The sequence below is a fragment of the Nuphar pumila genome, chromosome 1 (genome assembly GCF_984573655.1).
Source record: "Nuphar pumila chromosome 1, dmNupPumi1.hap1.1, whole genome shotgun sequence".
Lineage (NCBI taxonomy): Eukaryota > Viridiplantae > Streptophyta > Magnoliopsida > Nymphaeales > Nymphaeaceae > Nuphar > Nuphar pumila.
The window spans coordinates 19986810-20005000 of NC_143249.1; the positions used below are offsets into that span (position 1 = coordinate 19986810).

Consider the following 18191-nt stretch of genomic DNA (forward strand, 5'->3'; position numbering starts at 1 on the left):
ATCGGTGGTGGTGTAACATGGGATCTGTTCTGCTACATCGACCATTTTTGCATTGTCAACATTGTGAAAATCGTGATGGTTCTTGGCCTTATATCAGTGAGTCACTCTACCAAACCTATCGAGCGATACCGACACTTTTTTTCTAATGAAACCATTTTTTTTTTAAAGAACCCTCCTTATATACTGAGGGTTTTTATTTTTTATTACCACTCACTGTGCAGTAATGCTGTTCTTCCATCTTCTACACAAAGTGGGAATGATCGACTGCATCTGCAGGAATCTCTGCAAAATGACGTGGGCAGTGCTTGCATCTTACTGTTCGACATCGGAATACTGTTGCGTGGTTCTATGGGATAAGTCGGCAATGATGAAGTGAATGAAACGAGCAAGGAGTGCGTTCGAGTTGGAGAGTATCGAAGATGAGATAGAGTTGGATGAAGGTGAGATCTACGGTGGAGGTTTGGTTATTCAGATTGGGAGAGAACAGTTCATTTCGGGAGGTTAGACTCTGGAAGGACAAGAGAACGCAGGAAGCTTCATCTTCGGAGGTCTCTGCAGCCGAGGAGGCACCAGAAGATCTCTCTCTCTCTCTCTCTCTCTCTCTCTCTCTCTCTCTCTCTCTCTCTCTCTCTCTCTCTCTCTCTCTCTCTCAATAGTACAGTGCTTTTGGAAAGCCTAGCATCATTAAGAACTAATATCCAATAAACTTGAATTTTGGCCTATCGAAAATAAACTTGAATTTTGGAACAAAAAATGCTCATGCTTAATTTGGTGTTTTATCATAATGTCCATCTTGCGTGTGCGCAATAGTTTTATGCATCTGTATGCACGTACCCATCCTCGTCCTAAATTTTGCAATAACCTCAGAGTTCATTGTCTTCCATATTTGCATCTGAATCCGTGTGGAATAGGGATCCAAATCTTTAAAAACCAGTGTAGGATAGTCAGGTAAACAATCTGTACATTACCATTTACCAGAGGTTTGGGTCTCAATCTCTCTCTCTCTCATATAAAAGTTTTACTCATCCTTCTGAAGACAATTTGTGGGCACAAACTGGGGTGTGCGTCTATATGTGTGTGAGAATCCCTTCCTGTGTGGATAATAGCTTGATTCATGTTTAGAGCGGAAGGGGGGTGCCCCAGAGAGAGAGAGAGATGTTTTAACAGTATTATTGTATCACATTGTAGAGGGCCAAAACCCATCATTTTCAGAGCACAATCTTTCCAACCTTCGACATAGAAGGGAAATTCCATATATATTTGAACATGAAGAAATGCTCGTCAGAGGGTACACATCTACCATTACAAAATTAAAGTTGAGGCTTGTCCCACGTTTCTCAGTCTTCATCCCACAATGCTGAAAAGCAATAAAAAGAAAAATAAGACATCAATTCATCATAGCCATGACATCCATGATTTGGCCATTTATGTCAAAACTGTTATAAGAAAAATAAAAATATAATCACATACCTAATCTCGTATGTAATCTTTTTTTTTAGTTTAGTTACATAGTTTAGTTAGGATTAGGATAGTTATTTTTACTTTTAGTTCACTTTTTGAGCACTTTTTTTAAACATCACTAGACTTTATGCTTTTTTGACCAAAGTCAAAAAGCATAAAGTGTTTTTTTGACCAAAGTCAAAAAATAAAAGGAGAGAGAGTCGTTGGGCTCCCAACAACTCTAAATAGAGCCGTTGGGAGCCCAACTCCTCCCTCCTCCCTCCTCCACTCATTTTCATGTATTATATATATGGGGTTTCCCCCCCTTGTCTTGTATCACTTTTAGTGTGGGTGGTCTCCCACTTGAATGAAATATATTCTTTCATATTTGCTTTGCATACTCTTTGGGTATTTTGTGTGAACCCTAGTGGTTCTTGTGAGTGTGTATTATTTGTGAACCTTAGTGGTTCTTGCGAGAAATCTTTTGTGAGTATCATTTGAAGATCGAATTGCATCTTCTTTCATGGTATCAGAGCAAGGTTGTGATCAAGCTATCTATTACAGTACATTTGGAAGTGTGTCACTCAAGTTTGGAAAAGAAGAGTCGTTCTTTTTCAAGTATATGTGAAGTTGTACTCTCTTTCCTACTTTTTTTTTCTCACTTTCTTCTCCTTGTTAACCTTGTAAAATGGATGACAATGATAATGTCACCATTAAACCCATTAAACTCAACGATTCGAATTATGTTACATGGGCTTCAATTATGAAACACCTTATATGAGAAAAAAGCTTGTGGAGAATAGTGGATGGAACCGACTTAAAACCTAAACTAATCCTTATAAAGATTGAAGGTGAGAAGGAAGTACCTCTTACGGAGATAAAAAACTAAAGTCATTATTACTTACGAGAAAAAGTAAAAGGAATGAAAAATGGGATATGCCAAGATTATGTCTTGGCTCATAAGTAGCATGGATATCAAGAAGTGTTCAAGTCTTGCAAAATTTGAATATGTTAATGACGCTTGGGATTATCTTAAGAGAATGTATTCTCTTAAAGACATTGCACATGTATGCAATCTACAAAATCAAGTTCGGAATATGGTTCAAGGGAACAAAAGCATTAGAGAATACTATAATAGTTTGTCTGAATTATGGGAAGAGTTGACTCTTCTTGAACCAAAGTGGCATTGCCCACAAGACATAGAACTCTGCCAAAATCAAATAAATGTGTAACACTTTTTTCAATTTATTAATGAACTAAGATCGAAATTTGAATCTACCAAGTTCATTCTTCTTCATCGAGGGACGGTTCCTTCAATAGAAGACACTATAGAAGAATTGAGCATGGAGGAAAATAGGCTCAAAAGTAGAATCATCAAAAGTGATGATAACTCAATTCTAGTTGTATCTAGATCAGAAAATCATGTTCGCACATACAAACCTCCAAATTATGAGAGGATGAATGATGAGAAACATGAAAATGATTTTGAGAAAAAGAAAGTAATTTGTTACTATTGCCGTGAACCCGAACACGTGAAAACTTATTGTCTAAAACTTAAGAAACTATATGAAAAAAAAGTTGTCTCTGTCGAACTACCTCAAAAATCGAGTGAATCATCCATTGGAAGTATGTCCTTATCACAATTGATGGAAGCACTTCAACCATTGCTCAAAGGAACATCTTCATCCGTTGGAGCCGTCGTCTCTTCCGTGGGCATCTCTGATCCTGGTAAAAGTCTTTGGCTTCTTGATTCTGGTGTTTCTTTTCATATGACTCCAAACATTGATGTGTTATCTGAATATCATAACTCAAATGGGTCAAATGTGTTCATTACTGATAGAGCATCCTTTGGAATTAAAGGAATGAAAAACTTTGAAAAAAAAAAATCAAAACTCAAAAAGGTTTTGCATTCCACAAGTTAGATATATTCCTAAACTTAATCTAAACCTTTTATCTGTTTCACAATTATCTAACCATGAATGTAATGTTTTCTTCTCTTCTCATGGATGTCGAGTGCAGAATTATCAGTCAGGGAAGCTGATTGGAGAAGGCCATAGAAAAGGAGGCATGTACTACATGGATTTTTTAGACATACCTAAGAATACATTATGTTGTAATGTTCAAAAAGTTGACTTAGATTTATGGCACAAGAAACTTGGACATCATATTGTATCCAAGCTCAAGTTTTTCCAAAGATGGAAAATTTTTGTAATTTTGAAGCCTTTAAATGTGAAAAATGTATTCTTGAAAAAATGAAAAGACTACATTTTCAAAAAAAAACCTTTGTCTCTTCACGACCACTTGAACTAATACATTTGAATGTACGGGAACCTGCACCTGTTGACACAGAAGGTGGTTTTATTTATTATGTAATTTTTGTAGATGATTTCACAAGACATACTTGGATCTATTTTCTTAAACATAAATCTAAAGTTTTTTCATATTTTCAAATATTTTATCATCAAGTTAAAAATCAATTCAAAAATGACATTTCAATTTTTCGCACTGATTCAGGAGAAGAATTTTTGTCAACAGAATTTAAGGATTATTTAAACTTACATGGTATTGTACATCAAAAATCATGCGTTTATACCCCTCAACAAAACGGTTTAGCAGAAAAAAAAAAGCATAGACATATTATAGAAACAAGAACATTATTTATTACACATCAAGTATCAAAGGTTTTTTGGGTTGAAGTCACTCTAACTACAGTTTACCTTATCAACAGGATGTCATCTTCTTCATTAAATAATGTATCTCTTGTTGAAAAACTTGCTAAACAAATCCCAAATTACTCTAGGTTAAGAATTTTTGGGTGCAAATGCTTTGTGTTTTCAAACAAAAATGACAAATTCTCCCCAAGTGTTATTCTATGTGCCTTTTTAGGATATGCAAATTATCAAAAAAACTATACATGTTTTAATCCCAAAACAAGAAAATTATACATTTCAAGGAATGTATCCTTCTTGGAAGAAGAAATTTTTTTGAAAGTGTGAATTCTAAGAAAATAGATGAATATTCTTTTTTGTTGGACCTAGTTCCAAAAATTGATGAAGATGATTTAGATCAGAGTCAAGAAGAGCAACTTGATATGACGAATACATAATCATTTAGTGATCATCCCAGATTGTATTTAATACTCTAGGTGAGATAATTTAGAGAAATCATGTTCTCTCAAAAATATATACTAAAAGATACCAAGTATACACTAGAAAGTCATCTAGAGTGTAGAGTTCCCCCAAAATTTATGTCATATGAGTCTTTTTCACCACAATATCAAGCCTATATTGCTTTAATACACTCCTACGTAGAACCCTCTAACTATGATGAAGCAAAAGAACAATTCGAATGGGTCGAAGCAATGTCATTAGAATTAAGAGCTTTAGAGAAGGCAAATACTTGGACTATTTAAGATCTTCCATCAGGTAAAAAGCATATACGTTGTAGATGGGTGTACAAAGTGAAAACTAAGAGTGATGGCATTCTTGAAAGGTTTAAAGCTCGATTAGTTACCAAAGGTTATTCTCAAGAATATGAAATAGACTATGAAGAAACTTTTGCTCTAATTGCTACAATGACCACAGTTAGGACTTTAATAGCTCTAGCATCTTTAAATAAATTGTATATATATCAAATAGATGTTAAAAATGCTTTTCTGAATAAAAACCTAGCTGAAGAAGTATATATGGAACCACCACCTAGCATCAATCTTTCAAAAAGAAAGGCTCCTCGATTAAATAAGGTTGTATATGAGCTTAAGCAAACTCCAAAAGCTTGGTACGATAAATTTAATCAAGTTATGATTGATTTTGGTTTTCAATCTTGTCTTATTGACACAGCTTTGTTTGTTAAGAATTTCAATGCAGGTATTATCATTCTTCTCCTCTATGTAGACGACAAATGATAAGCAAGGAGTTGATAGCATTAAAAAAATTCTCAAAACACATTTCGAAATGAGTGATTTAGGTTTCTTAAAAAAAAGAAAATGATATAAAAGTTGTTTATTCTTCTAGAGGATACTTGTTAACTCAGTTTAAACTTGCCCTGGACATTGTTGACAGGTCTGGTATCTCCGATGAAAAACAGGTTGACACTCATGAAGTGGCGAACATCAAAATGAAGATTGATGTGGGAGAGTCATTGGAAAATCTTATACCTTATAGACAACTAGTCGATGCACTATCTTATCTCTCTATTACCAGACCCGACATTGTGCATGTTGTCCACATAACAAGTCAATTTCAGCATACTCCTACCACTGTTATGCATTATTAGATACATTAAAACTTTCATCTTTAGAGGACTTTTTTTATTTGCTTCTTCCTCGTTAGAATTAATCGCTTATACTGATGCAAATTGGGGAGGTGATCACAATGATCGACACTCAACTACTAATTTTTGTGTGTTTTTAGGTGAATCATTAATTTTATGAAGGTGCAAGAAGCAACAAAAAGTTTTTTTCGTTAACTGAAGTCGAGTACAGAGTCATGGCTACAACCACCATGAAAGTAATATGGCTAAGGCGATTGCTTCAAGACATGGGTGTTATGAGTACATGAGCATCACAGTTATGCTTTGACAACAAAAGTTCTATTTACATTGTCAGTAACTGGACATTCCACGAACGGACTAAGCATATCGAAAAGGATTGTCACTACGTACGAGAGGAATTCCTACACGGCACCATTGATCTTCCATATGTCTCCTCAGAATATCAACTCACAGATTTATTTACCAAACCACTCGTTGCTCTTCGATTTCACTTTATCTTTGACAAACTTTTGGTTATTCAACCGTAAGTTTGAGATGGAGTGTTAAAAGAAAAATAAAAATATAATCTCATATGTAATATACCCATATGTAATTTTTTTTTTAAGTTTAGTTACATAGTTTAGTTAGGATTAGGATAGTTATTTTTACTTTTAGTTCACTTTTTGGACACTTTTTTTTTTAACATCACTAGACTTTATGCTTTTTTGACCAAAGTCAAAAAGCATAAACCAAAGTCAAGAAGCATAAAAGAAGAGAGTCGTTGGACTCCCAATGGCTCTAAATAGAGTCGTTGGGAGCCCAACGACTCCCTCCTTCCCTCATTTTCATGTATTACATATATGGGGTTTTCCCCCCTTGTTTTGTATCACTTTTAGTGTGGGTGTTCTCCCACTTGAATGAAATATATTCTTTCCTCTTTGCTTTGCATACTCTTTGGGTATTTTGTGTGAACCCTAGTGGTTCTTGTGAGTATGTACTATTTGTGAACCTTCGTGGTTCTTGCGAGAGATCTTTTGTGAGTATCATTTGAAGATGGAATTGTGGATTTCATCTTCTTTCAAAGACCAACAACTTTAACATCTGCAGTAAGCGGGGTCAGGATCGAATCCCTCTGCCACATGGGGCGGCTGTGGTTCTGGTAGGGGTCCGCCTAACCCCAGCTTGCCTTTTAAAAAAAACAACTTTTAACATCTGTGACCTCTCTAAGCAACATAGGTAACCATAAAAACCTATTACCATTTTCACTTCATCATCTTATCTCCAAAAGAATTGCTTTTCATCTGGAACATGATTTTGATTTGTACTTTTCTGATCAGATATCCACAGGATATTCTTGTGCAATTCAATACTGAGAAATTGGTATCCATGTCCTATATATATATAGGTATCTAAATGCAGCCTAATGGCATTTCCAAGTTTCCTACATTATCACATTTGTATCAGATCCATCGGCATGAACGTCCCGCATGGGCATGCCAACAAAGAAAATATCTTTTAATGGAGCAACTTAGCTTGTTGTCTCCAAGTGTCTTTGTGTGTGTGTCTGTCCCTGTGCATGTGTGCACGCGCACATCTAATGACATTTATTATTTCCACAACCTATTGTAACTAGAAAACATCCAAAAGGGATAGATAATAGTTTTCATAGTTATTTGAAGGGCTATTTTTCTGTCATCAGAGCATGAGCATCAAACAGGAGCTTTTGTTTTCCAAATCAATTTAGAATTATGGTGGTTTAAAAAAAAACTGGCTTTTCTTTCCTCTCAAGATTGATAACATCCTCTTATGCTAATTGAAATCTTAAAACATCATTAAATATATCAAATGACATAATCAGTTATGGCAGATTAACAAAGGTATTGCTATAAAAATGATAGGAATACAAATTTGCTACAAACCACAGAAAAAACTTTTCAATCAAAATTTTGTATCGTGTCAAACAACAGTAAAGCATACTTTTTCAGTTCACAAACTGTGGGAAAGAAGACCACAATAATTCTCATTAAAACTTATACACTAATTATAGAAAAATCACTTAATTAATAGAGGTAAGAAATAACAATCTATTTCAATAATGAACAAAGACTGAAATTGAATACTAAAAGACTGAAGATTTTATTATAGCCGTTTTGCTTAAAAGTTTTAGCAAAATGAGATCACGTTGTTTTAAAACTTTTCATGAAGAGATACTATAGTGAAATATGCAGAAATACAAAACGAGGGCCTCTAAGGGCTTATAAGATTATAAACACAAAGTGCCCATGCACATACACAAGTCCAACTAAGGGACAATCCAAGAGCATAAAAACACTACACAATGTTAAGATATATATATATATACATATACATATATATATATATATATGTGTGTTTATTGTTAACTGAAATACCCCTAATGGGTATTTCGGTCTTTTCTCTATAATAGGCGTCAGCCCATTAAGGGCTGACATTTCTGCATTTTATTTCATGTATTTATTTTTGTCTTTTTCCTTTTTCACCTTTTTGTCTTTTTCAGATTTGATGGGACAGCTCCATATAGCTGTTGAAGCTGCCTCAACGGCTATATTTTTCACCGTTGGGTGCAGCCCCAACAGCTATATGGAGCTGCACCCTATTGACTCCATTGTATTATATATTGGCCTCTTGTGGCCTTTGTATTCCCAACTCATTCTTGAGTGCTTCTATGCAATAACAAGTTTGTAGACCCTTGTGTGGGTGGTTTCGTGATTCAATCAAGTATTTTTACTTGATTGAAAGTGTGTTCTTGCATGTGTATCGGATTCAATCCACTTCATTACATGGTATCAGAGCTTTGGTGGTCCAAAGGTAAGTTTTTTGAAGAAAGTTTGTGCCAATATCAAGAGGAGAATCGTATGCTTAGAGGATACAACAAATCGAGGATTGTTGCATCGGAAAGTGTGTCATCTCTCAAATAAGTCTTGTATTTCACTCTTTTTTCTTTCTTCTTCATTCTCTACCCTTTCTCTTAGGCTTGTAAGAAAATGGAGAATAAAAGAGAAGTAATGGTCTCCATTCCTGTATGCCTAAACGATACAAACTATGTGATGTGGGCATCCATAGTTAAACACAAAATATGAGAAAAGAGATTATGGGGTTTGGTGGACGGTACCGAAAGAGAACCAAGCTCATTCTTACGAAAATTAAGAATGAAAAAAAGGTTGCTCTTCAAGAAGAGGAAATGGGTAAAGTCGTTTCCGATTATAAGAAAAGATGGAAAGAGCGGAGGATGGGTCACTCCAAAATAATTGGATGGTTCATCAATAGTATAGACATCCACAAATGTTCTAGCTTAGCGAAATTTGATTTTGATAGTGATGCATGAAAATATCTTAAAGACATGTATAGTCTTAAAGATATTGAACACATATGCAATGTCCAAAACAAGGTGAGAACCATGACCCAAGGAGAAATGAGTATTAGAGAATATTACAATGCACCTTCTGTCCTTGGGGATGAATTGGCTCTTCTTGATCCAAAATGGCATTGTCCTCAAGATGTAGAACTCCGTGAAAATCAAATTAAAACGAAACATTTCTACCAATTTGTGAATGGGCTTAGGCCCAAATTTGAGGAAACTAAATCGGCTCTCCTTTATAGATGAGGTGTGTCATCCATAATCGAAACTCTTAGAAGAATTGACTATGAAAGAAAATAGATTGAAGAAGTCATCTGCTTCAAAGGATGAAGAAATCGTGCTTGCTATGTCAAAACCTGGTAATCATACTAGGAGTTATAAACCTCCTCACTTTATGAAAAATGAGAATGGGAGAAATCCTAACAATTATGAGAGGAATGACAAAAAAGGTGGCAAAATCATATGCTATCATTGTTATGAACCAGGACACATCAAGCCGTTTTGTCCAAAAAGAAAGAAAGAAGATCACTGAGATGATAAGAGAGTTGCTTCGGTGGAAATGAATGATGTTGACAACTCCAAATGCATTGACTCCTCATCTTTAGCTCAATTACTGGAGGCACTACAACCAATATTCAAAACTCAAGTTTCTTCTTTTTCGGGGGTAGCCATATCCACAAGTGGTGACCCTGGTAAGACTTCTTGGATCTTGGACTCTGGTGCCTCTTTTCATATGACTCCAAATGAATCAATATTATCTGAATGTCATTCTAACTCAAATGATTCTTATGTTTCAACCGCCGACGGAACATCCTTAAAAATCAAAAGTTTTGGAAACTTTAAAAAATAATCAAACTTTCACATACCAAATATTAGGGTTGTGCCAAAATTAAATTTGACCATTTTATCAGCTTCACAAATTACAGATCATGGTTGTAAAGTTTTATTCTCTTCTAATGATTGTTTAATACAGGATCTTCAGTCCGGGAAGCTGACTGGGCAAGGCCATAGAAGAGGAGATCTCTATGTAATGGACAATCTTGAGTTATCAAAACAATCTTTTTGTAATTTTATTGAAAAGAAAGATATAAAAAAATGGCAAAAGACTAGGACATCCTAGTATGACCAAATTACACTTGTTTCCATTTCTTATTATAAAGAAAAGAATTTTGTTTGTGAAGATTGCATTCTTGGCAAATAAAAGTTTTACCCTTTGGGCAAAGACAATTTATATCCAAAAATACATTTGAGTTAGTACATTCGAATGTATGGAGACCGGCTCCAGTTATATCTAAAGGTGGGGTATCTTACTATGTTATATTTGTAGATGATTATAGTAGACATTCTTGGATCTTTTTCTTAAGCAAAAGTCAGAAGTATTTAATTGTTTTAAAAGATTTTCTACTACATAAAGACTCAATTCAAAACCAATATTCAAATTTTTAGATCCGATTCCAGGGGAGAATTTGTATCAAAAGAATTTAAAAAAAATCTTGATTCAAATGGCATCATTCATCAAAAATCTTGCCCTTACACTCCTCAACAAAATGAACTAGCTGAAAGAAAGTATAGACATATTGTTGAAACCACTAGATAAAAGATTGAGAGTCTTTGGATGTAAGTGTTTTGTTCTTACCCATAAGAACGACAAACTTTCCCCAAAAGAAATCTCTTGTATTTTTTTGGGCTATACCGAAAATCAAAAAGGAAAAGAACAAATTATATGTTTCACCAAATGTTACATTTCTTGAAAATGAAGATGGTTTTAGCAAGGAAAAAATCCAAGAAAACTATGATTATTCGTTTCTTTTTTATCTCATCAATGAACATGAAGGGTATGAAAATCTTCATAATGAGCATGAGAGTGAACATGAAGACTCTCATGATGCAAGTGTAAATACAGGCACCAATCTTAACAATATCGACATATCCCATAGTAACATACAAACATATACTAGGCGGACCGAAGGGCACCCACCATGTGCTTGTTAGAAAGTGACTTGGAATACATTGGGTTCAATAATGAACCCATACTTATGCACGTGGAGTGCAAATATACCCATTAAAGGGAAACAACATAAGCACATAATGTGCTAACACATAAAACCCATAAAAAGGGAAAAATATGACATAAAGTCATAAGTTGCATATCATTGAAGAATAATGGAGAAGGGGTAAAACCCCATTACAATGGAGCATAAGCTCCCTCTAGGATGCAAAAATACAAAGGGGAGAGCCCCTATTTATAAGCATAAGAAGGAGCCACAAAGGGGGCTCCCAAGAGAGTCGTTGGGAGCCCCCAACGGTCACATATGTGACCGTTGGAGGCTCCCCAACGACTCTTTGGGGAGCCTCCCTATGTGGCGCAAAAGCCAAAAAATAAAAAAGGGAAAAAGAAGAAAAATAAAAATAAAAATTACAAGCATTATTCCAAAATGGAATATGCGTAAAATAGGAATTTACAGAAATACCCTTTTGGGTGAAATAAAGTATATATATTTATATTCATATATATATATATATAGATATATATATACATATATATATATATGAATATAAATATATACTAGATTACAAATGTCGATAATACACATATTTTAACATCCCCCCTCAAACTTTGCGGGGAAAAACCCGAAAGTTTGGAAAAACATTTCTTCAAAACAGAGGGAAGTCTTGAAACATAGTCCAATTCTTCAAAAAATCTTTAAGGAAAAAGCTCCATCTTCATGACAGTTGAGCTAGGTCTTCAAATCCAATTCACCATCGATCGAATCCATGATGTACCTAATGTTCCACATCTTAGCGATCCTGTAGAAAAACAACAAAGAAACAAGTAAAACATATCTTTGCACTTTTACTCAAATGGAACATTTCTAACTAGCATAATTATGGATGACACATGTTAGAAGTTATGCAAATTATGCAGAAATGACACCAAAGTTTCAAAATCATACATCATGTTAAAACAAAATAAGCGGAAGCAAATTATGCAGAAATAAATTGCAAGAATGCATAATGCATTTATAAGGTCCAACGTTGGACAAATATAACCCCATAATGGGGAATAACAAAATGGTCCACTAAGGGATACCACAATAAGCCTACGAAGAGGCATGATATACATAAACATTATTGAATGAGGGCCCAAAAAGGCCATAAAGAGCATATGCATATACTTATCATGAAATGAATTAATACTCAAAGAACTCATTAATGATCATGCTTCAAACATGTAATGAAGTGTCAAACAAGAGAAACAAAGTCTCCAAGCATACTTTAGGCAAAATAAACCCAAGAGTTCACAAGGTTTTAAAATCATTTATGAAAGACATACTTAATACACATTTTGCATATAAGGGTGGCAAAAACCATAAGCACTTAATATATAGATTAAATGCTAAGAAATCAACTTGATATGCATATCAAAAATATGATTTGCTTGAAAAACACAAGTCATGAATGAAATTTTGCAAATTTCAACAATAATTTATCCATTACAAACATCTTCCTCATTAGTCCTCTAAAACCCATAAATCAAGTGTATAAGCTACTAGATCAAGAATATAAAGCCATTAAAGGCCAAAGACACACACAAAGATGTGTAAAAGAACCTCTTGTCTACATATAATAATACTTGAAATAAGTGCATCTACGACAAGAACAAGAGAATACATGCCAACATGGACTAAAAAGTATCCCTTGTCTACGTAAAAAATACACTTAAAACCAAGTATGTTCAGCTAATAGAACAAGAGTAATAAGCCAACTGTTAGACCCTTAATATCGGGCGCGGCATGCGCAGCATGCGCAGCGCGCAGCATGCGCAGCGCGCAGCATGCGCAGCATGCGCGGCGCGCTCGGCATGCGCGGCATGCTCGGCGCGCGCGGGATGCGCAGCGCGCGCGGCATGCGCAGCGCGCGCGGCATGATTGGCGCGGGTGCGGCATGCGGGACACGGGCGGCAGGCGTGGTGCGTCGGACGTGACGTGCGCAGTACGGATTACGAGACGGCATGCAATTCGAATGGCTAGTGCGGTGAGGAGGTGCCTGCACTTGCAAAGGGGTGTGACCCAAGTGGCTGTTGGTGGCAAAGGGGTGTGAAGACACCTGTGTTTGCAAAAGGGTGCGACCCAAAGGATGCGTTGATTGGCATGTCCCTTTGAAAGCTATAAATGTGTAATGTCTGGGCTTTGCAAGGGAAGCAAGCCAGACCAGTGATTGTATTTTATGTGAATAATACAAGTGTGGGTAATTGGTTGCATTCGGCTTGTGTCAGAAAAAGACTTCCGTTGCTGTGAGGCTGAACGAGGTCGGGGCGATCTCGTGCCGGCGCAAGGTAAACTTCAGAGGTTGAAGTTTAAGCTTGTGACACCAACCATGGGCTTAAACATAATACATCTCTTGTCTACATATGATAGCACTTGAAATGAGTGAAATAAGTCAACCATGGGCATACATCTTAAGCGACTAGAACAAGGACACAAACGCCAACATAGGCTAAAAATCACACACCATGGTGTGAATCAACGTGCCTTGTCTACATATAAAAACACTCAAGACAAGTGTGTTCAGCTACTAGACCAAGAGAGCAAAAGCCAACAAAGGACTAAAAACACACGAAGGTGTAATAAAATTCTTGTCTACATATGATGACACTTAGATAATGGGCATAAAAGGAAAAGACTTTTGAGGCAATAAACTTGTAATGAAAATAAACTTTGAATAAAACAATACTCCTTTTAAAATGAATTCTCATAACAATAACATGCATGTAAAAAATATCTTCAACAAGATACTATAATCGATAAAATAAAATTCTTGAGAACAAATGTGTGAACATACACACACCAAGAACACTTAGAATACTTGTGCAAAATCACAAGAACACAAAATCATAAATGTGCAAATGCACTCATAAGATTCATAAACAAGAAAAGGTTGGGCAATAATCCCAAAACCCTTGATTTAATATACCTTAAAACTTTTAAGGTTTTAAAACACCATATGTCCATCACATTTACATAGAAGCATCCATAATATCAATGGCCACAAGAGAAAAAATGAGTGACACACTCATAATTAGAGATCATACAACAAATCATTTTAGAGTCCCAAGGTGCCCATAACTCACCTCAACAACCATCTATAATATGGAAGGTGGACAAACTAAAATGATATAACACGAGGTGCCCATAACTCACCTCAACAAACATCTCTAATATAACAATAATAAGGCCAAATAAAAGATGCATTAAATAACATGTAATGGACAAATATAAATGCCACAAAAAGGCAATAAACACTTAAGGAATCATTTTTCAAAGAAAAGAGGACCGATTAAAAAAATTGAATCAAAAAGGTCCAATAATCAATAATGTGCTTTATAACAACAATTTTGCATAAACACAAATTATGTTTAATCTTCAAACAAGTCATTTATACCAAAAAGGACTTATTAAGCAATAACCACAACAACATAAAGAATTCATCAAGACAATCAAGCTTTTAATCAAAGAAATCATAAGAACCGTAATGGTTCACAAAGAAGGCTTTAACACAATACTCAAGGAATGAATATTTAAAACACTTGAAAATTTATAAATTTGGGATTAAATCCCATACAACAATTTAAAAAAAAAACCTTTGATTGTGATGAGATATGCGGAAACATTCAAAGTGCTAAAAGCACTTACAATGATTTAAAAAAGGACTCAATATCTAAATATATTTTTCACAAAAATAAATGTGCATAAAGGCTCCATAATGCAAAAATGTCAACGAAGAGACAATACACATGTGAGCACAAAAGGCTTTATAAAAGATGTGCACGAGGGCACTCATACAATACTTGAACAAATACACACCAAGGTGTAAACAAACATGCACTAAGGCATGTATTTCATAAAAAGAGGGAATGCATACAAGCGCAAATATTTGAGAAACAAATGTGCACAAAACACAAAAATACACAAAAGTGAGCAAGTATGCACTTTATAAAAAGAGCAATGCTTGAAATTCTCAAACTTTAACAATTTGCAATTGAGGACAAAGAAAACCATATTATGGCCAATGTAGGCATTTTTAAAAGATATTATTAAGAGGTTTCGAAACCTTATGAAAAATACAAACCAACAAGATGAAAAATGAAATCATTTATACCAAAAGGATGCAAAAGATGAACTATGCACTCTATGTAGTGTGAGAAATTCCTTTTAAAAAATCTTTCCTAATGGTTTATCATAAACAATTTTTCAAAAAAGAAACATTGAAAAACTTTTAGGAGTTCTTATAAGTTATCATTAACAAGAACTACTTTAGGATTCAACAAAGATTTTTAGATGTGAGAGATTTTCATATAAGGATTATATCAAATTTTTCAAAGAATGCACTAAAATTCATAATCAAAAGAGGAACTCAAATCAACTTAGGGTTCATATGAGAGTTAAGAAATTTTAAGCAAAGATCATTACTTTAGCAAGAAATCATATATATAATTTTTAAAAAATAACTTATAGGTCAATCATGAGATAGTTATGTAAGAATTATAAATCTCACATAATTGAAGGTAATTAAAAAAAACATAAATTGCTATTATATGCGATGAGTAGTTTGATAAACATAAATTATATATTTGAACAACAAACGAGTTCACCAAATTTGAGGGAGATAATTTTAAAATATACGAGCACACGAAATGTGAAAAGACATGATTCAACTATCATAACCATTAAACGAACAAACTATATGCAAGAAACATATTTTCAAATGCATAATACTTTAAGAAAAGGGATACATACCGAATAACTTCAAAGCAAAAAGGAAGAGCAATGAATACTTCACCATTTCTTGAGCGACACGCTTTCCGTTGCACCAAAGGACAACCCCATTGTGACCTCGCTCTGATACCATGTTAGAAAGTGACTTGGAATACATTGGGTTCAATAATGAACCCATACTTATGCACGTGGAGTGCAAATATACCCATTAAAGGAAAACAACATAAGCACATAATGTGCTAACACATAAAACCCATAAAAAGGGAAAAATATGACATAAAGTCATAAGTTGCATATCATTGAAGAATAATGGAGAAGGGGTAAAACCCCATTACAATGGAGCATAAGCTCCCTCTAGGATGCAAAAATACAAAGGGGAGAGCCCCTATTTATAAGCATAAGAAGGAGCCACAAAGGGGGCTCCCAAGAGTCGTTGGGAGCCCCCAACGGTCACATATGTGACCGTTGGAGGCTCCCCAACGACTCTTTGGGGAGCCTCCCTATGTGGCGCAAAAGCCAAAAAATAAAAAAGGGAAAAAGAAGAAAAATAAAGAAGAAAAATAAAAATAAAAATAAAAATTACAAGCATTATTCCAAAATGGAATATGCGTAAAACAGGAATTTACAGAAATACCCTTTTGGGTGAAATAAAGTATATATATTTATATTCATATATATATATATATAGATATATATATATATACATATATCTATATATATCTATATATATATGAATATAAATATATACGAGATTACAAATGTCGATAATACACATATTTTAACAGTGCTTTAGAAAGATATTCTCAAAATCAAGATATTGATTCTGCTAGTATTAGAAAATCGGTAAGAATTTCAAAAGCTCCTAGTAGATTTGTATCATATGATTCCTTTGAACCAAGATACCGAGCATGCTTAATGGTCATACACTCATATTCTGAACCATCATCCTACTATGAAGCTAAAAATCATCAAGAATGGATTAAATCCATGAACGATGAATTAGAAGCATTAGAAATGGCAAAAACTTAAAAAATTCAAACATTACCTAAATGAAGGAAAACTATAGGATGTAGATTGGTTTACAAAATTAAAACAAAATGGGATGGGACATTGGAAAGATATAAAGCTAGACTAGTAGCTAAGGGATACAGTCAAGAATATAGAATTGACTATGATGAGACCTTTGCCCCAGTTGCTCGAATGACGACTCTCAGAACTCTTATCTCAATAGCATCAATCCAAAAATGGTCAATTTTTCAAATAGATGTGAAAAATGCATTTTTAAATGGTAATCTAAATGAAGAGGTCTACATGGATCAGGTTTGAATTTAGTACATGAAAAAACTCTTCGTCTACGAAAAGTCTTGTATGGGTTAAAACAACCTCCCAAAGCTTGGTATGATAGATTTAGTAATCTGATGACTCAACTGCATTTTAAATCTTGTTTTACTGACACTTCATTGTTTGTTAAGCCTTCCAATGCAGGGATGGTTATGCTGCTGCTTTACGTAGATGATATGATAACCACAAGAGGTGATAAACAGGGAGTAAACCATATCAAAGATGTGATTAAAGACAACTTCGATATGACAGATCTTGACTTTTTATGGTATTTCCTTGGAATTAAAGTAGTTTACTCACTTCGTGGTCATTTTTTATCACAGACTAAGTATGCCGCAGAGATCATAGAGAGATCAGGACTCTCAGATAAAAAACGGGTTGACACTCCAGAGGTCATAAATGTAAAAATGAAGAAGGATGATAGAGAACCTCTGCAAGATCAAACCCCATACAGACAAATGATTGGAGTTTTATCATACATTTCTATTACTCGTCCTGATATCTCTCATGCTATTCATTCTGCCAGTCAATTTCAGCATGCTCTCATTACAGTACATATGAGTGTTGTAATGAGAATTATTAGATATATTAAAAAAATTCTATAAGTCTTGGATTGTTTTTATCATCTTCTTTCTCATTAGAAGTCATTGCAAAATCAGATTCTGACTAGGTAGGGGATGTGAATGATAAATGCTCAACTGCTTGTTTGTGTGTTTTTGTAGGTGACTCCCTAATCTTCTGGCGATATAAGTAGCAACAGAAGGTATCTCTCTCCTCAATTGAAGTTGAGTATTGCGTCATGGAAACGACTACGTCTGAGTTAGTATGGTTGCAACAACTATTAGAGGATTTGGGAATTCACATCACAGAACCTTCCAGATTATGTTGTGACAACAGGAGTGTTGTATATATCGCGAGCAATCATATGTTTCATGAGAAGACAAAACACATTGAAATGGATTGCCATTATGTTCGGAAAGAATTTC

General features: G+C 34.6%; 1 protein-coding gene across 2 annotated transcripts in view; it reads right to left on the minus strand.

Moving 5' to 3' along the window:
• Window positions 1–1117: 1117 nt before the first annotated feature.
• LOC149848258 (uncharacterized) overlaps window positions 1118–18191 on the minus strand; it is a 57623-nt gene continuing 40549 nt past the window's right edge. Inside the window, exon 4 of one of the 2 annotated variants that reach the window (XM_089986869.1) lies at window positions 1118–1357. In XM_089986869.1, the coding sequence (XP_089842995.1) occupies window positions 1178–1357 (180 nt within the window). In that variant the 3' untranslated portion in view covers window positions 1118–1177. The remainder of the gene's footprint in view (window positions 1358–18191) is intronic. The other variant, XM_089986921.1, reaches the window with a different exon arrangement.